The sequence below is a fragment of the Ctenocephalides felis genome, unplaced genomic scaffold (assembly GCF_003426905.1).
Source record: "Ctenocephalides felis isolate EL2017-DRISC unplaced genomic scaffold, ASM342690v1 CF-g0.4_SCAFFOLD_00845, whole genome shotgun sequence".
In the NCBI taxonomy this organism is placed as follows: Eukaryota; Metazoa; Arthropoda; class Insecta; order Siphonaptera; family Pulicidae; genus Ctenocephalides; species Ctenocephalides felis.
In genome coordinates, this window is record NW_020536999.1 from 58406503 (window position 1) to 58429317 (window position 22815).

The 22815-nt window shown below is 29.9% G+C and overlaps 2 protein-coding genes across 2 annotated transcripts in view; both read right to left on the minus strand.

Annotated features, from left to right (window-relative positions):
* Positions 1–22815, minus strand: part of LOC113386399 — a 653774-nt gene that overhangs the window by 604699 nt on the left and 26260 nt on the right. The gene's annotated exons all lie outside the window — the stretch shown is intronic.
* LOC113386470 lies at positions 8361–9200 on the minus strand. The gene has a single exon (XM_026624253.1). The coding sequence runs from the start codon at positions 9198–9200 to the stop codon at positions 8361–8363; it is 840 nt and encodes a 279-aa protein (XP_026480038.1).

Sequence of the window (22815 nt, forward strand, 5' to 3'; positions counted from 1 at the left end):
TCAAACTGTTTAAATCCGTCGGACTATAGTTAATTACCTTTAAGATATTAAAACTAATGTGTTTTATCTTCTTAGTTTTTTCAATAAAAAGTCCTGAGATGGAGACGCCTATCAAAAACTTTCAGAACATTAATTTCTCTGTAGGAAAAATGAATTGTAAACGCTTTTCTTTGAAGATGAATATTAAAGATAAATATTTGCCTTAAAAACAATAAAAGAAAGAAGACACACAAGCTCAGAATTTTTTCTCGTGAGTTAATGTCAGAGTGATATTGAGAGTTTAAAAAATATTTGTATACATTTAAGAGAGTATCATTGCTATTTGGATATAAAAACAATTTCGTTAGGAAGATAAAATCAGTACTCTATATTAGTTCTATTGCTGACATCAAAATCTAAGTCTTATAAATAGACTAGTTAGACTTAGAAATTCTGTAGCACAATCGGATTTCTTAATTATTACATTATTACCAATAAAAATTAAAATATCTTTGCTCACCTTGTTAAACCAAGTAGAACGAATAATGATTATGGACCCATCAAACTCTTAAATTACCCAACTTGTCTGAAAAATTTTAAGTAGAATTTAATTTTTTTTAAACACGACACTACATGACTATTATTTTCACAAACTAAAGCTTACATTATTTTCATTTCAAGAAACCGATAGTCCGAAAATCACCAATAATCAAGTCTGTCAAACAATTTCCGATATGAGACTGATTTACAATTGCTATAAAATAAAAACGTTACCTGCACTATTCATAAATTAATTGTACAATTGCAAAGTATTGCAATAAATAATTAGATCGATGGGCGATTGGAAATTTTGCATGAAGCAAGATAAGGTCAGGGAATAAACGCACAGCGTTACCAAAAATCATTGTCAATGATAAATTATTTTTTATTTAAATAATTACAATTGTTACTACAAAATAGTATTAATTTTGTTAATTGGACAGTTGTAAATAAAAAAAATGTATGTTCTAGTTTGAAAATTAAGTAATTGCGGTTTTTTAGCTTAGATGGTTTCAAATGAACTTTTAGGTTTGTTGGCGTAATCCAAATGTAAAATATTTGATGTTTTTGGATAGTAGGTACTTTAGATGTCCATCAGATAAATTTTTTTTGGTCCATTGCGTAGTTTTCATTTGTCGTTCATTGAAAAATAAAAAATGAAATCAAACATTCGTCATCTTTTGCTTAAAACTTCTGCTAAGGAAAAGGAGCATTGTTGAGAGTTGTTTATGGTGATGAAATCTTAAAAACAGTGTCAAAAAAGCCAAATTTCTTTTGATGATTTTACTCAAAGATGAAAAACTCTCTGGTCGTCCAGTTGAAGTCGATTAAAAAGGAATTGTCTACTTTGAATACATTGTTTTATTTCATTATTGATATCAAATACCCTTGGAAAATAATATTGGGATATTTTGCTACTATACAGTCCTGACCTTGCACATTCTGATTACTTTTTGTCCCAATCTTTATAAAACTCCTTGAATAGTGAGCAAATCAATAATAATGATAGTGTCAAATTGTATCTGAATCAGCTTTTTGCTAATAAAAGAGTGAGATGATGATGCTGGTTGAAAGATGGCAAAAAGTTATTGATCAAAATGGACAATACATTACAAAATAAACCCATTTTTCATTCAAAGATCAAAAACGTTCTAGTCCCCCAGTAGAAGTCCAGTAGAAAGATTACAAGGAATTGTCTACTTTGAGTTGATGTTTTAATATCATTATTAAATAAAAAAAAATTGAGTATTGCACGGTGTGGCCTACAGTCGAGTAGCAGTCGTTAAATTCAAGAAAAACCGAAAAATCTTGAAAAAATTATATAAACACAACGATATATATACAATTTTATTCGTAATTTTATTCTGCATTTTTCGTCCGAATAAAGTTTTTTCAATAATCAATAAATACATATTGTAATACAAAAACATTTGAACTAGTGGTGTATGGCATCGTGCTTTAAGGCAAATTGCTGGAGCTTCCCGTATCGTAACGAAATGCTCGAGGAATATTGAATGTTTTCAAACAGATTGTTGTAATTCTGTAATATCGTTTTAATATTTATAAGAATTATATAAACTGAATTACAAAGTTAAAATTATTCACTTAAAGTATATAAGTGAGCTTTAGAACTTTAAGCAGAATTAAAATTGAAATCTCAATTATTTTCTATATTCAAAAAAAAGAAAAAATTGAAATGAAAAATTTGTTTTTCCAAAAGCAATTATTTCGTCAACACAAGCAGAAAGTTTTTTGAATCATTTAAATCGGATGCTTATTTCTCTCAAAAACTGCCATTTTTGTAGATTTAGCTCTGTATCTTCTAAATGGCTGGACCTGCCTTTGCCAAAAACTAATCACCACTTCTCCCAATTATTACAAATTGAATGTTTTAGATGATTCAAATCGGATGCTCCGTTCTATCAAAAACTCGATTTCTATTTTCTGCGCTCATTGTTCCATTTTTTTACTATGTCCAAGAGGTCGTAAAACGTGAAGATACTAAAACCTTCTATATGCATTTTTGTCAAAATAATGATACACCTAAATGAAGTACAAGTGAAGTTTGTTACATAAAACACCATTACTCAAACAGTTCAAAACTCTTTATGAAAGCACCTGTATACTACCATCTTATAACATACACATTTCTCATACATTTGCAGGTTTCAAGATATGAAATAATGATTCAAAAATATGAACTCTTAACCATTACACAGCCGGTCGTCGACATTGTTACATAAATGCGATCTCAATTTAGCGACATACTTTATATTCTTTCCATTCAGTTTTTTTTTTGCCTGCTACAACTCTCTGACGATGTTCTACAAAGGTATTCGCCAGCAGACAAAGGAGGACGAACAAGCCCGCGAAAGATAGCGCCGCCAGCTCCAGAAAATTATTGCACGTTTATTCTCGGATGTGTGTATGTACCAGACAGGGTTGCCAGAGATTAGACACTGGTTTTATGTTTAAAAGAAAATTGTTAAGAATATGGTTACCGAGGAGTGTATGCAATTATTCCTGAATGTTAAAGTAAATATAAATATGTGAAAGTTTAATTAGTTATTATAATGAATTGGTTCTGAGAGTAGACTTATAGATTATATAGCACAATCAATTTTCATAATCCCATCCAATTACCTTATTACCAATAAAAATTCAAATATCTTTGCTCACATTGTTTAACCAAGAAAAACAAAATAATACCTAAATCTTCTTAAATAATTTTAAGTGTGTGGTAACTTTACTTTTTTCAAACACACCACTGCTCGTCAATAATTTTCAAAAATTGAAACTTACTTTATTAATACTTTTACTTACACCAATTAATTATTATAATGAATTGGTTCTAAGAATGAGAGAAATCTGATGTACTGATTTGAATCTATAATCTATCCACCTGTATATCCTAGCTTTCTTTTGAAAAATTTAGAGCCATTCGATGTAACTGGATAAGGACTTACATTAGTAACGAGTAGAAAAGTAAAAAAAAATTGTCCACGTGTTAGCCCGCAATTATACATTGATTTTAAAAATTTGAAATGTATTGGTTGTGAATCGAATTGATTAGTTTTTAGTAAAGATTGGCTGGCACAAGCTTGTAATTAACTATTGAAATAAAAATTTGAGACGATTTTTATGATTTTTTTCTGACGATAGATATCATGGTCTTTTAGATCATACTAAAACTTTACGTCCCTATGACACGTTGTTTAATTTATAAAATTAGTCAAATTTTGCAAAAGATAGCAGTTTTTTGGTGTTTGTCAAATTTAGAAGACCTTTCATCGACGTTTGCTCAAAAACGCCTGAACCGATTTCAAACATTTAAAAGCAATTCGATGTATCTTATTGGGGATATGAGGATCATAGTTTCTCAGTTTTGTGCGACGATCGGTCGAGCAAATTATCATAGTCTTTGTGTCAAAAGTTTTTGTCATTCATTAAAATGTAGAATAATGAACTACAATTTTAGGTTATATAAGTACGTGTCTGTGCAATATAATTATTACAATTATAGATAATTTAAAAGTATTTGAGAAAATTGAAATGGAAATAGCATTGTTCAAAATTTTATCCAAATATCTTATTCCTAATTTCGATAAATTATGTCAATTAATACACTCATCAAGAAGTTCATGCAACTTGCCTTAAGAAAAAATGCCACTTCCAACTAATTCAAATTTTATCTATCATAGTGTATTATATTGGTTATTTAAGATTAATCTATAATTTAGATTTTAAACTTAAATCGTTTAATACATTATACGTCCTAGGATTTTGATTAATAACTTACCGAAAGAGAATTTTTTGCCAATTTTATGTTTTCTCGAGGTTTCAAGTCATTCTGGATATAAAATTTGGAAAAAGTATTGCGTTTGTGTGTGTGTTTATATATGTATGTATTCTTGTATGATGCATGCATGCATGTATGTATATGTGACTATTTGTTGACATTTTCGCAAAAAGGCATGAACAAATTCGAAAATTTAGAAGCCATTCGATGAAACGTGACTATCACTCGCCTTGTTTGAGATTTGATACAATATATATTATAATTCGACCGTTCAATGATATTTACTGAATAGTAAGATAAATAGCTATTTTGTTCTTGAAAATAATTTTTTTATCTTACCTCAACATGAATACCATACGAATATATATTGATGATGCCGATGTTCTACTCACCTGAAACAAAATATAACTCATTAATAAAAAGAATGAATTAAAATATAATTGCAGAACAACGCGTACAATACTTAATTGTACTACAATTCTAAACTAGGAGAAGCAATTAAATTGAAGAATAGTATATTACCAGAATTAATAATTTGATTATTTGTATTTCAGCTTTATTTATAAATAAATTTGTTTCATTGATAATATCCAACGCAAATAATAATATGTGTATTTTTACTTTAAATTGATATATTGAATTTATCTATGTGGCCTATAATATATAATCGAACTTTTCTAAGGGACATCTGGTTTCTTGAACACTAAATGGTAAGTTTGAAACAGCCATTCTATATTCATTCAATGATGATACCAAAAAAATAATATTTGAAGGAAACTATAATTCTCAACATCAACATATTGGGTTACAGGAAGTGTTGGAAATCATAGTGGACCATACCACAAATTGAGGCAAACTAATAATATTGTCAAACTGGTGTAAACAATATTTATATTTATCTTTAAATGGCAGTACAAAGACTGTTTTGCTCTAAAGTTGTTTCACGTTTTACCTAGAGTAAAGCCGTAAGTGGAGCTTTTAGATAAGTGAATAGTAATAAGTGAACTAATTGGAGATGGTATGAAAAGAAAGAAAAATAACATGTTTCAGGTATATTTTGGGATAGTTCGCTCTTGTTATCAGCTCCTCAATTAGAAAATTATAATCAGTAAAATATTACTTGAGGTCTTCAAAGATTGACACTGCCTAACGATGTTAGCTAATATATAAAGACATTACTACATTTTTTAACAATAATTAAACAGCAATCAGAAAAATTCTAGAAGCTATTGTGTGATTATTAGAACACCAGTAACAGTACTGGAATTCTATATATATATGACATGACGGAGATCACTCCAGTAGGTTACTCCATTTTAATGCATTAGATCGAAGGGATGCTTCTTCTTCAATCTTTTAATATGTGATGCTTGTAATATGGAAATTAATGTGGGGTTATTGTGGTTGATGATCTTGTCTTGATGAATTCCACTTCTGTTTTTCACTACCTCCTGGACAGTATCGATTTTTAGATCGTTATGTAGTATTCGGTTGCTGACATACCAAGGCGCATTTGCAAAATTTTAGATTGTTTCCTTTGGATAGATGAGATTCTTGATTTACTGGCGCAGCCCCACAACTCTACGCCATAAGTCCAAATCGGTTTTATTGAAAGATATTACTTATATAAAGAAATCAGTTAAACAAGTAACATGTTGCCAGCATCCATCACTTTGTAGTAAGTGTTGAAACGTTCTTATGTAATAATAACTTTATCAAAACACTATTTTTTTAACTGAAAAATTCCTTAACCCTGAATTTTTTCCCACCCATCCATATGCATCTCTCCGTATGATACATTTAATCCCCATCTTTGAATTTTTAAATGTTCCCACACCCCGCTCGCACATTTACTCGACCTGAATCATTCATACTTTGCCTGGGGGTCATGCGCGCAATAGTCGTCTTTCGCCCGTTGCTGGCGGCGCGAATGTCTCCAACAAATCACTGGGTTAGCCGGTAGACGTGGCTTTAGAAGTTCAATTGTTTTACGAATCCTCTTGCACATTCAAGGTAAAGTGGTTAGAACGTGCTAGGTTAAATGGTAGAATCGTGATGGTCTATAAAGTCGAATCAGCGGAACAAATTTTTAGTTATTGGAGTATCGGAAAATGGAGAAGGAAATTGGAGCGCTAAGACGGTATTTGGACTTAAAATTGGATATAAATTATGGCATGGAGTAGAATACCTTGTATAATAAATAATCTGTTTACATTAATCACAATTCTAAATATGTAAGTTGCTAAAACGATTGGACCGAATCAGAGTCCCTGGGATCGATACTACTTTGACCAGCCTGTTGTCAAGCAGTAGTGACAACGGTTTCCACTAGACAATATAGATGGCAATATGTTTCAAAGTCATAATCATAGTAGCTGCTTGAATTTCACTTCTTCTCGAATCTTGTTGAAGTGCCCTTTAGAGTTCAATGAAAATTTTAATCTTAAAGCTAACTGTTTTTGTTTCAAAATAAATCAATCAATCAACCACCAAAATAAATTCAAATGAATCAATCAACCACCAAAATAAATTCAAATGATTCAAACTTGAAGTTCGACTTCTAATAGAATAATTGTTTGCATTTTTGCAATAATGTGAAAATGAATTATCATAATGAGGTTTTTGCTCACGTATATACAGACATACATTTCATTTAATTTTGTTTAATTTGTATTAAAAGAGTTTTATTTTATCTATTATTACTCATTGTTGCGAAGAAATTTAACACAAAAAACTAAAAAAAAATTGTAAATATAGAAGATCATAATAGAATTTCCCATTTATAAAAAATCATTCGAATCACAACAAATATTTTAGTCAATTCATTTTAATAAGCAAAGGTAATGTATCAATGTTATTTCAAATATTATTGTTTATTTGTGCGTATTTCAAGAATTTACTAAAACTCTTCTTCTTCGATCACTCAGGTTGTTAGGTTATTATTTAACCTTTGTCGCTGTGGACTGTATTAAAAAACTGATTTAATTTTATATTCTGTATTTGTTGCAGTTCTAATCACAATAACTGATGTATTATTAAGTATTAATGAAGAAAAATATATTTATGCGTATAGGTTAGTTACATGTGGTTAAGTCGGCTTCACTTTTAGAACAGAAGGACTCGTTCCTTTAAAACACAACGCTACCCCCACTACCAGGGGTAGCAACCATTTCGTATAAAGCTTAATGCTCTGAAGTTTTGTAAACTTTCATGCCAATATAATAAAATGAAAAGACGTCCGAACATGCCGGCCGCCTTGAAAAGCTACAGCTTTTAAAAATATAAACATAGCGATTTTGAACTAACATTAAGTATAGAAATTGTATAAAGATTTTACGAGTATAAAAATTGATTAACAATGTGATAGTGATTTGCATGACAATCTAATCTAAAATTATTTAACTTATATTTCTTAATATTATATAAAACTTAAGATATTTCATTATTGATTGGTAGAATGCACACTTTGTTTAGTGCCCTTTTTAATTCTCCATTGGGGCCCTTCAGTGTAACAACCCGTACGACACCATCATTGCCTGGGTGTATATCTGTGATCCGTCCAAGACGCCATTTTAATGGTGGTAGATTGTCATCTTTTATAAGCACCAGTTTGCCTATAAGATTATCTTGTTCCATTGGTCTTCTCCATTTGGTCCGTGATTGTAATTCTCCTAGATATTCCTTGTGCCATCTTGTCCAAAAATGCTGCCTTAGCTTTCAAGATGCTGGAGTTTTGTTAGTCTGTTTTCTGGGATGTGGGAAAGTGAATTTTCTGGAAGTGATGTTAATGATCTGCCGATCAGGAAATGTGCTGGAGTTAGTGGATTGAGATCAGATGGATCAGAGGATAAGGGAGTTAACGGACGAGAATTCAAAATTGCTTCGATTTGTGTTAATAATGTATACATTGAATTGTAACATAATTTTGTCTCGCGTAACACCCTACGAAGATGGTATTTTAAACTTTTTACTCCAGCTTCCCACAGTCCGCCGAAATGAGGAGATCTTGCTGGTATAAAATGCCAGCTAATATTTTGACTTATTAATTTGCTTCTAATCTCTTCGTTAGATTCCAATAAAAATTTATATAAACCTTTAAATGATTGTTTGCTCCAACAAATGTTGTTGCATTGTCCGAAAATATATTACTAGGAAGACCTCTTCTAGCAATGAATCGTTTTAATGTTTGTAAAAAAGATTCTGTCGATAAATCGCAGACCAGATCCAAATGAATAGCCTTGGTGCACATGCAAATAAAAATACAAATATAAACCTTAATAAATTTGGCACCGCGTGTTATTCGATCTTTGATAATAAACGGTCCAGCATAATCAAGGCCGACATTGTTAAATGGAAAATCTTGATTAACTCTACTACTAGGCAAATTTCCCATTAGATAATCATTTGACGATGGTTTTGCTTTGAAACAAGTAACGCATTTCCGAATAATTTCTTTACAAGCGTTACGTCCAGAAATTGGCCAAAATCGTTCTCTAATACTTGCGAGAAGTTGTTGAGCACCACAGTGAAGTAATCGGTGATGCTCTTGGTGTAATATTAACGTAGTTAATTTATGTTTTGAGCATAATATTATAGGATTAATTTTATCAAATGAATAATTTGTGTTTCTTAATCGACCGCTTACTCGTATAATTTTCGAATTATCCATAAAAGGATTTAAACATAAAATTCTGCTCTCTTTACTGAGCGATTTAGAATTGACAAGTTTATTATAATCTAATTGGAAAGATTGTTTTTGTGCAATTACTATCAATACCTTAAAAGCTTGATCTAATTCTTGTGTTGTAAGTGGTCCAAACTTCCGTTTATACTTATCTTTTTTAAGCCTACAATTCGTAATAAATCTATTTACATATGCCATTGTTGATTGTAATTTTCGCAATGTCGAAAACCGAGAAAATAAATTAAATTCTACATTGGTGACTAATAAATTAATTGCTCTTGTTTCTTGTATGTTTTTGTCATTAAAATTTAAATTATCTAAAGAATTCAAAATTGTAATATTTTGAGGCAGCATAAAGGTCATTTAAATAAAATCTATGTTAATTATGTTGTGTTGTAAGCAGAAGAATAAAATTTTATTTTATTTTGCCAATTGTTTAAGATAACGTATAGCTAAAAATGATCCAGGTGCTGTACCATATGTGACCGTATTTAATTCACAAGTTTTTGAATTATCTGTTGGAATTTGTCTACCGTTTTCATTAATTATTATTTGCCGATAAATTTTTGAAGTATCGCCTAATGAAGCATATATAGGCATTCTAAATCTTAACATTTTTGTAAATAAGTCATTTCGAATTGACGTTCCCGTATAATGAACATCACACATTGGCAAGGCGCTTGAAGACTTTCCCGAACTTTGAAAAACATCTCTCGTTTTTGTTTTTAAACTATATTTATTCCTTACTGTGCGATGTGGCAAGAAATATTGACTAATTGACTTAATATTAAAATTACTAACTTCAGACATATGTTTTAACTTACTATATGCATTAATAAAATTTACACAATTAATTTTTAATAAACTATTCTCTTGGAATTTATGTTTACGTGACATAAATCTTTGTATATGACGAGTTTTCAAATCTTCTAAATGTAATTTATTTTTAAAAGGATTTTTTTCTATAAATCTACCTGTAAAATCGCGTTTGAAATTTGTTATAAAACGATTTTCATAAAATGTTTCGTGTTTTGTTAACTTTTTATAATTGTTGTTTTTAATATCTTTTACTTCGGAAACCTTCTCTAATTGTTTATTAATATTATAATTATTCAATGCTAATAAATTTGTTGAATGTTTTGAATTTGTGCAATTCGGAGAAAACGACCCAACTAATATCCAACCTAATAAAGTTTTCTGTAAAATCGGTGCGTTATCACCTAATTTAATTCTACCTACAGATAAAAGTTTCCAAAACATATCTGCCCCTAAAAGTATATCTATATTCCGCGTCTTATTGTATTCCGGATCAGCTAAGAAAATATTTGTCGGAATTTTAAAATTGTTACCTATGGAAACTAATGGAAGTGGTTCTGTTATTTTTTCTAGCACTAAACAATTTATATTGGATTTAAATGAGTTATTTGTAGATTTAAAATTAATATTTGTTGAGAACCGAATATTGGTCTCTATCTGCCCGACGCCCATAACTGTGTAATTTGTTTTGTCTAGTTTTATACCTAGCCTTTTGCAGGTATCTGCCGTAATAAAATTACTTTGTGCCCCGCAATCTAAAAGACACCGACATTCTATGAACTCTCCGCTCGAGTTTTCTACTTTTATAACAGCTGTTGCTAAAATTACTTGTGACTGTAATTTTGTATTAATATTTTTTGTCGAATAATTAGCAACCGTCATATTTGAACCCGATGTGCTAGGAATTGTATTAGTCTCTTCAAAATGAACCAATGTATTATGTTTCATTTTGCATATTTTACACGGAAATGCAAACAAACGTCTACCTTATGCCCTCGCTTGAAACAATTTATACATAAATTCAATTCTTCGATTTTACTTATCCTATCTTTAATAGATAGCGCTTTGAATTGGTTGCAGTAATATAAGGAGTGATTTTCTTCACATAAATAGCAAGTTTGCCGCCCCGTTGACAGATAATTAATTGATGGATTATGATTATTATTTGTGCTCTTGTATTTTATGTGTTGAGCCAAAGATTTATTAATATTATTAGAAAAAGGTTTACTACTAATGTTTGTGGATAACTTTTCCAACATATCACATTTTTGTTTAATAAAATTATTAATATCTGTCAACGTCGGCTTTTCTTTGCTACAGGTAAAAGATTCCCAATCCCGTAACGTACGCGTATCGAATTTATTTGTGAATATAAATATAATAATTGTGTCCCATTTATCTGTGGGTTCGCCTAATGACTCTAATGAGCGTAGATGCCTAGAAATCGTTTCTAATAACGTTCTTAATTCTGAATGAGATTCGCGACTACATTTCGGACTATCAAAAATTGCCTTTATGTGATTATGTATGATTAACCGTTTATTTTCAAACCTGTCTTTTAAAATTTGCCATGCTATATCATAATTAGAATCGGATGCCTCTATAGCTGCAATGCTATTTTTGGCATCTTTTTCTAATGATGATTTTAAATAATAAAATTTTTGAATTTTGCTTAAAGTATTGTCGCTATGCACCAAAGCGTTAAATGAATCATGAAATTCTAACCATTTATCGTAACTTCCATCAAACGTGGGAAGTTTAATTGTAGGCAATTTAATATTTTTGATATTTGTATACGAATCAATGCTAGACGGCCCTATTGTTTGCTGATCGTCTTTACATTTTTTCGTGTCATTGAAATTTTGAATTATAAATTTTAATTTAGCTATTGTTCTATAATAATCATTTTCGAAAGATTCCTTATCGCCTTCTGATACACCCTCAATTAATTCAATTTCATATTGTATCGTTTCAAATTCATCAATAATTGGTAATATCTTTTCGAGTCTGGTATTTAATTCAATAATTATATTTTCATCTAGTATTGTGGAATCTAATGAATTTACAAAATTTTGCACTCGCGTCAATTTGGATTTAATGAATCCACGCTTCGCTTTAAGTTCCGCCATTTTGAATACAATATTAAACACAACCGAGCAATATGTGAAATTATTGGGATATTATGAAAGGAATAAAAACAGACTTACTTGTAATACAGGTGTGTAGATGTTGTAATTGTCCTCAGCCTTCGTTCCCTTGTTTGCTCTGGTCTGACCGCCACGTGGTTATAAAGTTTAGCCGCTTTGGAATGTTTTTTCTTCACAACACTTAGAAATTTGTTATCACTATTGTACTTTAATTAACTGCTTGTAATTCACGATACGGTTCGAAGTACCAAAATGTTTATTTGTGCGTATTTCAAGAATTTACCAAAACTCTTCTTCTTCGATCACTCAGGTTGTTAGGTTATTATTTAACCTTTGTCGCTGTGGACTGTATTAAAAAACTGATTTAATTTTATATTCTGTATTTGTTGCAGTTCTAATCACAATAACTGATGTATTATTAAGTATTAATGAAGAAAAATATATTTATGCGTATAGGTTAGTTACATGTGGTTAAGTCGGCTTCACTTTTAGAACAGAAGGACTCGTTCCTTTAAAACACAACGCTACCCCCACTACCAGGGGTAGCAACCATTTCGTATAAAGCTTAATGCTCTGAAGTTTTGTAAACTTTCATGCCAATATAATAAAATGAAAAGACGTCCGAACAATTATAGAGTTAAAAAAAAAAAAAAAAAAAAAAAATATTATAGAAATTATGTAATTATAACTCCCTGTGGCTTTACAGGTGTGAAAATATGTAAATGCAATTCATTACGCAGTAATAATTTCAAATATAAATTATAATACAATAAATAATTTTGAAACAGTTTGACGCATTTATAAATTAACTCACAAACCAAAAATTATTTAATAACAGATTATTATGTAATATACTCAATGCTATTGCGTATAATTTCATATATATGTATATGCGGATTAATAACCTTTTGTCATAAATAAAAATCAATGAACCTATCATGAAATATAATTTTTATCAAATGAAAATTTATATTTGTGAAATAAAGCTACTACACTCTTAGCCTACATTTGGACTTGAATAGCTTTCATTTCAGTAATCATAGCAGAATAGATTATAGAATTATATGTTGTGAATTATTAATAATAAAAAAAATCATTAATAATTAATCGTAGAAAATTGAATATGCAAAGAAACGTGGAAATTTGATTGCAGACAATTGGTATAAATATAATTGCAATCAATCAAGCTCATATATATTTTATTATAAAGTCTGAAATGCATATACTTGGTGGCAATATGATAGATGGCGTCAAAATGGCGTCAACAAACATATTTCTTAATATATAATGAAAAAAAAGTTCATATACTTACATTGAACTCACAAGTAGCCGGGGTCATTAGGATTTCAGAGCACTTGATTTCATTTACACACAAAATTAGATACAACTCTTTTAAAATAATTACTCAACCTTTTGGCATTAGGAGGTTGAAACGACAATGGCCCTTAGACTTAGTCTTAGAATAGGTCTAATATAATATTATATTAATTGTAAAACTGAGAAGTTCTCATTGGAGTTCTTTTTAGGCATCACTCATAAATATTGTCACTTTAGCTCATAGGAATCTTCATATATTTCTGATTGCTAAATAAAACTGAGTTAAAAAAAAATATTTGCAAACCAAAATGGCGTCACCTATCATATTTTTGATTATATTATCGTTGTTATATACTTAAAGTGAACTCACAAATAATCGCGGTCATCAGTATAGCACTGCACTTGGTTCTATTTTTATACAAAATTAGATGCACCTCACTTTTTACAACACAACATTGATAAGCACTACAAACATCCGCCATTTTATCTGCCAACTAACTGCACTAGCGCAAAACCGTTAACAAGCACGACGCTCTAACCAACTGAACTAACACGCCATAAACTGCACTACCATACAACCACGTGTACCAACTTAACAAAAAAAAATCGATATTCGATAACTTGAAATTGGATTTCAGAAATATATCGTTTGTATCTGGTTTTTGTGTTGGTAAATATGGTTGGTACCATTGTTGTACAGATGAACGGAGGTGCAAATGGTTGATTCATGACAGATAAAATGGCGGGTATAAATTATGGTGCTTATAAATTTTATATTATTGTAAAAAGTGAGTTGCATCAAATTTTGTGAAAAAATGGAATCAAGTGCACTAAAATGCTGATGACTACTTGTGATCCAATATATGTAAACGAAATCGATTTTTGTTATATGTTGACAAATATGATAGTGACGCCATTTTGGTTTTCCAATCATGGCATCAATTCTATTTTTAAAAAATTAAGGATGTTTATAATAGATAAAATAGCAGGCATAATTAACAGAACTTCCTAATTTTCTATCGCTTTAAAAATTGAGTTGTATCAAGTGCAGTGGAACACTGATTACTGCGGATACATTTGAGTTCATTTTGAATTCATGGAAACGATTTTTATTAAATAATAATAAATATGATAATAGATGCCATTGTGGTTATCCAATCTTAGCTTATTCAAGCCACTAATTAATCATTTAATTTTAATGAAAAATATTATATGAAAAACTAGTTCTAACGATACTAATTTCGTAGTCCTGAAATGTGCAGAAATTCGATAAATTAAATGTGAAGTGTTCTTAAGAGCAAATAAAAATTAATGGCTAATAAATGATATAGGTCATAGAAAATGTAATATTTTTATGAGTAATAAATTTGAGCACGTCATTTTTACATTATTGTTAGTTGTAATATTGCATTATAATTTGTAATCGATTCTATAAAAACATTGTAGCATGCATCTGTAATAAATTTATTATTGAAGTTCGATTACGGAGACTACAAAAAATTATAACAGTATAATGGAGTAGAGCGGGACACAAAGACCCAATTTGACTTTGAGCACTTATATTAAAAACCAAATCAATTATATCGCAACAAATAACACATATTAAACTAACAACTATCTAGTTATGTTCAGTAAAACTCAAAGATAATTTATCATTAATAAAGTGTGTTTTTTGCTATTTTTCAAACATTTCCCACCTAGTCTTTTTTACGCCCATGGGCGAGGTAAAATGGGACGGCTAGGGGCCAAACAAGTCCAATAACTTATTTTTAATTCTAAAGGGATTTTGCAAATTAGTAGCTACATGATTCACCCAATGCAAAATATAAATATTGTTGGTATACTTTTTAACATTGTATATAACCTTGATCTGGCATTTCGTCAAAAATATTCATCAGCAAAGTAGGAATAACTATTTATTTATCTCTATAAAAGATTTTTTAACAAAATTTAAATATTAAATATTAAATATTAATTTTTTATTTACTATTTTTCATTGCTTACACTTTTGCCAAGGTAAAAATTCAGTTGGTCCTTGTTACCCCACTCACGTGTAAGCCTTTAAACGAGTCATTTAGAAAAACTATTGAATCTAATCTAAAATCACTAATACATCTTAAAAAACAATTACATAACTGTATATTTAAAATTTATATCAAGATCTCGTGAACTAAACAACAGTGCACACAAACCTTTAAGTGAACTTTAAGTGAACATTTGTTTTTTTTTAAATTATATTTCATTTAATATAGTATGTATTATTATCTATTAATTTAAGTAATGTACCATTAATATCTATAATTGTAGAATTGTATTATGTAAATATAAATAGAAATACATAAATAAAAAAAAGAAAAGAAGCAACTAACAACCGAAGAAAATTCTTTTGTTATGGATTTTCAAACATTTCCATTTTTCTCTCGAAAGCAACATCGTAAAGATCAAGGTGATAGCTGGTTATACACCTTTGCTCTCTACTTTCAAGTATTGGTAAAAAAATGATAAATTTACTTGTTTTTGAGATATCAGTGGTGGATCATTCTATCCACGGATCTAAGCCCAGCTCTGTCCTATGCCAATTAGATACAAATTTATATTTGAATTTATTTTATTGTAAACCAGTTTTATCAATTATAAATTCGGAGTAATTTTAAGAGTAGTATGCGTATAATGAACATAGCGAAAAAAATCTCGAACAGCAGTGTACAGAAATCCATATATGGCAAATAGTAGTGTTGGTGTTTTAAGTCTTTTTGTATTGCAGACACTGTAAAAATTACAGTATTATTTTCTCCATGGTATCATCATTTTATGATGATAAAAGCATATAGGACTATGGTCTTAAGTATTAGGTAACCATGAATTATAGTTCATACTTAAGACCATAGTCATATATGCTTTGATCATCATGCCATGGTGATACCACGGGAAGAATGAAACTGTAATTTTTACAATAAGACTTCGAACACCAGCACTACTAGTTGCCACAAAGCAACAATGTACTTTGTCATCCAATGCAGGAAAAACTCTAAAACATTCTGTCATTCATCTTTTCCCGTCTAATATCATATTTATTGACATCCGCTGAAGGTGATGCCGTATTGGGTTACAATAAACGCGTTACGCGGTTCGAAGGTTCACTCCGACATCACAAGAGCCAAAGCGAGTTAGCTGTAATCATATTACTCCGGCGAGATACACCGGATCTACGATGCCTTGCCTCGCACCTATAATACACACCTGGAAGACAGAGAGCTGGGAGAAAATATTCATATAAGTTTTAATACGTTTGCCGATGCCAATGCTATTGCATTCATTTTTATTGTAATACTAGATGACCCGACACACGTTGTCATGTAATTAGGGATCGTTCAAAAATTACGTAAGCAGATTTATTACAATTATTTACCCCCCATCCCCTTGTCGGCAAAAGTAAGCAAAGCTCATATCCCCTCCCCCCCACGCTTACGTAAACATTTTGCAATTAATGTCAAAAAATCAAATACTACCTATGACGTAATCATCATCCAGACTCTCCTGCCCCCCATGTCAACTCAAAATAAGTAAATCAACAACCCCCGCCCCCCTATAGTGCTTACGTAATACTTGAACGGCCCGTTATGTTTACAATTCAAAAGTTTCATTTTTTTAATAACCTATACTGATATTTTAAATTTTAAAAGTTAAAAATTATTATGATTTTTACACAACAGTCTATACCAAAATGATATACATCCATCCATATGGATCTTAAATGTACAACTGCTTTAAATAAAATGATAAGTATTTGCTTTTTTGAAAAATATTATAAAACATTTTTTTTCTTATAATTAGTTCTTTTATCGATATCCAACGTCATTTTGAATAAAATGAAATTAAACCACTGGGAATGTCATTCCCCCTGGGAAATGGCAAAGGAGTATAAATTATATTCACTTTTGAACTTTAGAGTAAAATAAAAATAATTTTAAAATTTCATACGATTTGGAGCACAGTAAAAAAAATTCAGACCCAAAACGCTATTGACTTGAGTAAATATTCCATGTCCGATTGCAAAAATATGAAAATACTAACGTTTGTATGTGAAAAAGAAAAGGTTTGTTTTTAGAGTTTTCCCGGCGATTATTCGATTTTTTCTCGTCGTAAGAACCATCCTTGGACTTCAACGATTTTAAAAAAAGAGTTGGTCAAATTGATCTAGGCGTTGTTGAGTTATGCGCTTACCAACACATTTTGCGATTCATTTTTATATTATAGATTTTAATGCTATAGCATAGTCAATTTAAATGTAATTTTATAAAACATCAGGTTTCTGTGAATATTATACCTGTCAAGGTAATGACCAACTGATTCTTCAGTTATTTTTGTATAATCTTTTCACGTAGTCACTATTATAATTAGTTTGGCACATTGCGTAAAATAAAAGCGTAATACTTGATGTGGATACTATAGCATTCATCGTATATAACGATTAAAATATGATAATCTGACTATTCTTAAAAATAGTGTTTAATAAAATTTCAGTTAATATAACCAATTTAATAATAAATTAACTGTCAATTTTTGTACCCTGCAAAAATTTTACTATTCGCGAACTGTGCTAAAAATGAAAGCAATTGTCCGAAGCTATATTATCTAATCATTTATAATAATTAAGAACATAATGAAAAGGTATCAAATTATAAAACACTAGGTGTTCATGGCATTTAGCCTTGAGACAAGTTGCAAAAATTTCCCAGTATGCGAAAATAATCGACAAAAACACCAATCGAGAATTAGCAACTTTTAAAAATGTAACGATATAATTATAAATTTTGACACGGTTTATTATTCCAAATATTGATGATTTTTTATAATTAGGCCACTTTTTGTCCGACAAATCTCAGCGATGACGTAATCGGTACGGACGTGAGCTAGCACCAACTGGTCTCGGGTTTGATGATTTGTTGGTTTTGATCAGCCATCCTGTAGTGCATAATATGGTTAGAAACTATTGCAAAATTTGCCAAACGTCATACACCTACGTATGTTCAACAAATGGTTTACGTATTACTTATGAACCTAAAACAAACATGCACCTAACACATATGCGATGTAATTTTAGAAAGCTCGACTCATTATTCAAAACTTTAATAAATAAACCACTTGTAGTATAATAATACTTAAGGATGTTCCTCAAAACTGCTCTATTAAGGTACTCTATTACGTGTAAAATTGGTGAAACAACAGTTTTTTTAGTACGAAAAACTAATCTTATCAAATTCTCTGGAAAAAGCAATCTTCTTTGGATAGTTAAAAATGTATTACAATTTTTTTTATGTTTCACAAAATGTAAATTAATAAAATTACTTCTGGATATTTAAAACAAATTATATTAATAAATTTAAGTACAAAATCCCAAAAAATATAAAATACACATTGCAAAGTATGTAGATTATAAATTTCTTATAAAATTGACTGACAATTGCATTTGTGAAATTTGCTATATATTGTTTTTTAAATAATAAATAAGTTTGGATAGAATTTTTCGTCCAAATCACGATATCAAGAGTACAAATCAATCGATTTCAATAATTAAAAAAAAACATTCAAAAAACCAAAACGGCAGGTCCTGCCGTTTCGGAGATATGAAACAAATAGTGCAAAAATACCAGTCTTTAAGAGAACGGCGTACCTGATTAGAGTGATTCAAAACGCATATTACTTTTTTATTTGCTATGTAATATATTATGATATATAATGTTAGCTATTATAATGTTATGTTATGTTATTATAAATGCTATCATGCTATCATTAATGTTATGTTATGTTATTATTTATCTTGTTGTATATTATGTATTTGTTCTTGTGGATAAACATAGATAAAAGTCGTCGCCCAACAGCACTTATAATAATTTAAAAAATACTACGATGAAATTTACAGTATCTATAACAATCTGTTTGAAAATATTTAAAACAATTGTTATTAATCATTAATAAATTTTCATTGGTAATAAGGAAAAAAAATGCTATTAACCAAAACACCATTTAAAATATAAAAGATTCATTAGCTGGTTGTGGTTTGTTTCAAATACAACATGGAACAGATCGTACATAGTAACACAACAAAACCTAGTCGTACAGTTAAATACTTTGTATTCCAAAAATAAGGACTCTGTAATTTGACATATTACATTTGTCTATTTATTGATTTTTATTTCTGTTTAATTTACTGTGCGGGAAGCTCCAGCAATTTGCCTTAAGGCACAATGCCATGTACCAATATTTTACGATATTAATTGTATTTTATACTTTCAATTTATTCCATTAACTACATATTATAAAATTTTCTATAGCATTATGGCAATATAATAAAACCAAATACCGTACATCAAAAAAATGTTTATAGCTAAACAGATATGGGAGTATCGTATCCTCTCGATAGTCTAAACGATATTACGAAGATTGTTTACGTAACCGTGTCGTTTCGTATATGACAGCACGTATAGAATCCACCACCCACCACCCACCAGAAACCCACCAGGAACCCACCAGGTACCCACCAGCAAGGCAGAGAGGCAGCCCATGGCCCATGTATCTGTTGTAATGCCGCGCCGCTACGTCTGAGCTTAACGTGCCCCATTGTGCCTTCAAGTCACGTGCGAGAGCGACTCACGCCTGGCTAAGCGCGCAACAAAGAAAATCTCAGAAGAAAATTCCTCGATGTACCGGGAAAAACTTGCGGAAAACCGTCAACAGCAACCCTTTCGTGAGATACAAGCAAACTGAGTGATTATACTAAACAAGCAATGAAGGAATTTCACTTCAGAAAGAAAGAATGAAGAAGTAGATGGAGCGAATGTTGTCCGAGGATTCAGTGCAGAAATCTAATTTTATCTAGATTAAAGAAATTGGAATGAGATACAAAAAATGTAGAAGGTACCTAATTGTTACTACTTACGTAAAGTTGCTTTAAATCAATAAACAAGTATGTGAAACTTCAGACTTTTTATTAGAAAAATTCTTTTAATCATTTTATTTCCATTTCACTTATTTTGTATATATGTATAATGTTTATCTAATAGAAATTATCTACACTAAATCCAAAATTATTGTTTTTAGAGTCGGATTCATCGGATAGCAACACTCTTGATGGTTTTCTTTATATTTGTAGATAATTAAATTTAGATAATTTCATACATAAAGTTGTTGGTACGATTGACTTTATTAGAAGCTCTGAAATTTTGATTATATCCAGATCGTTAAAATTAAACTTGATTTGTTTGTTATTTTAACTCTTTTAAAAAGCCTTAATTTTTATTTTATGAATAGTTTATATAATTAGATAATTTAATAATAAAATATTTGTATAAATTCTTATTAAAACTCATTGAAAAACTATAGTATAATTAACTTCCCTTAGGGCAAGTTATAGTAATCGCAAAAAAAAATCCAAAATGGAAATTTTTATATACCTTTACGTTTCAAAGGTCTCTGAATATTTTGGCATGCCTTAGAATATCGATGTATTTGTGTGTGCGTGTGTGCGTGTGTGCGTGTGTGCGTGTGTTTTTGTGTGTTTGTGTGTGTGTGCGGATACAAACTTTCGTCGACGATTTCGGGAACACAATCAACCGATATGAATATTCAAAAAACATTCGATTCGCATTGATAAGGGGACGTACTGATTAGTTTTTGGCGAAGACAGGTTTAGGCAGTAGCCGTTCCAAAGATATGGGGCAAGAAGTGCTAAAAATGGTAACTCAGTTTTTAAGAGAACGGAGTGTCCGATTGTAATAATTCAAAAAACATTTTACTTGTATGAACGAAATGAACAACTAGTAACATTTTCAAAAGGCAGGTCTAGCGTTTATTAACTCTCTAACTATTTAAACTCTCAATGAAAATAAATTAAAAAAGTGTCATTTGGCGGTCTAAAATGGTTATTGAACTTATGCACATCAAATTATCAGATATTTTATAGAGATTTTCATAATGTGTACACATTTAGTGCAATTTTTTTGGGGTTCAGAACCAAGATTTTTAGTTACGGTACGGGAAGTTCCAGCAATTTGTCTTAAGGCACGATGCCATGCACCCCACTAGTTTTAATCATATTTAGAATATTAATAACTAGTACTATTATTTCAGATCTCCCAGTCATGAAATTAGCAAAAATTTGAGATGTTAAATATACTCTATATTTAAAAAAAATAATGGTTAATAAGTGATTAACATCATAAAAAGCAACATTTTTACGAGTAATAAATTCAATTTAACATATTATAAATTTGTACTCTAAATCCAAAAATCTTGGCATTTTCATTCAAAAAGTATTTTCATCTGGTAAGTTTCTCGAAATATTTTTATGTAAGTAGCTAGTTAAGTTGAGATAGGTAAGTACAACCATTGAATTATTTGAATGCACTAAACTTTTGGTTATATCGACATGAATTTCTAAAATTCAACTTACAATGATTGTTATATTGATGTTTTTGAAAATATATTTTAAACAGATTTTTTTGCATCAGTTGAAAGAAATAATATTTGTATTGTAATGTTTCAGTGCCTCAATTCTCATCTATTTATAAACTTGTCAATAGCTCAGTTTTATATTCGATCCAGTATTTTTTTATTGATGTTGATATAAAAATATCGAGTAACTTTAAATAACATTTTAAATTTATATAGCCATTTAAAAAAAAGAGTTAATATTTTAACGCAGTTATCGCTCGAACACGAACATAAATTTATTACTTAGAACCAGCGACATACCATAACTCAATTATAATTTGTAAATAATCTAAAATTTATTTTGGAAATAAAGATTTCGATTTGTGATAGGGAATGTATGATACAAAAAATGATTGATATATTCAAAAATATAATGTATTATTTTATTTCACGATAACTAGTAAGAATTAAGTATGTTATAAATTATTATAGGAACTTGTTTTAGCATCTATCCACCTAAAATTTTAAATCATTATAATGTCACTACTGTTTAATATCAAGTTGTGCGAGACGGGAATTGAACCCAGAAAATCTATACTTTTTTTGCTAAACTGAATCTTTCAACTGAATCTTTCAACTAAATCTTGTGGCTACATAAACTAATAATAGTTAATTTGGTGTTCCATTCGACTGAATTCAAACCTCGCATTTGATAACCTGAGATCGTGCAGCAGCGATGTTCATTTCCACTTGAAAATATAGACAAAAAATATGTTTCCAATTGAAAATTGCCCATTTCGGGTACTGCGGTGTGAAATGACATTGGGAAATCACTCACACTATTCTTCACTGAATCGAGTTGGAGTACTGTAAGGCAGTACTACCTATTAAAATTTTGTAGTTGAGTTTATATAAAAACAGTTATTTATTATAATTGAGTTTGTCATGTAGCGAACCGAGCAAAGGTAATTATAATTACATAAATTACTTCAAGCTTAATCACCGTAAAATATCAATATGGCTACAAAAAATAAAAATAATAACGATTATCCGAACGTAAACCAATTTCTTAAATCGAATCATTCGAAAAGATTACGCAT

Excerpts from the sequence above, each read along its gene's own strand:
- LOC113386470 (XM_026624253.1), bottom strand. The coding sequence starts at position 9,200 with ATGGCATATGTAAATAGATTTATTACGAATTGTAGGCTTAAAAAAGAT.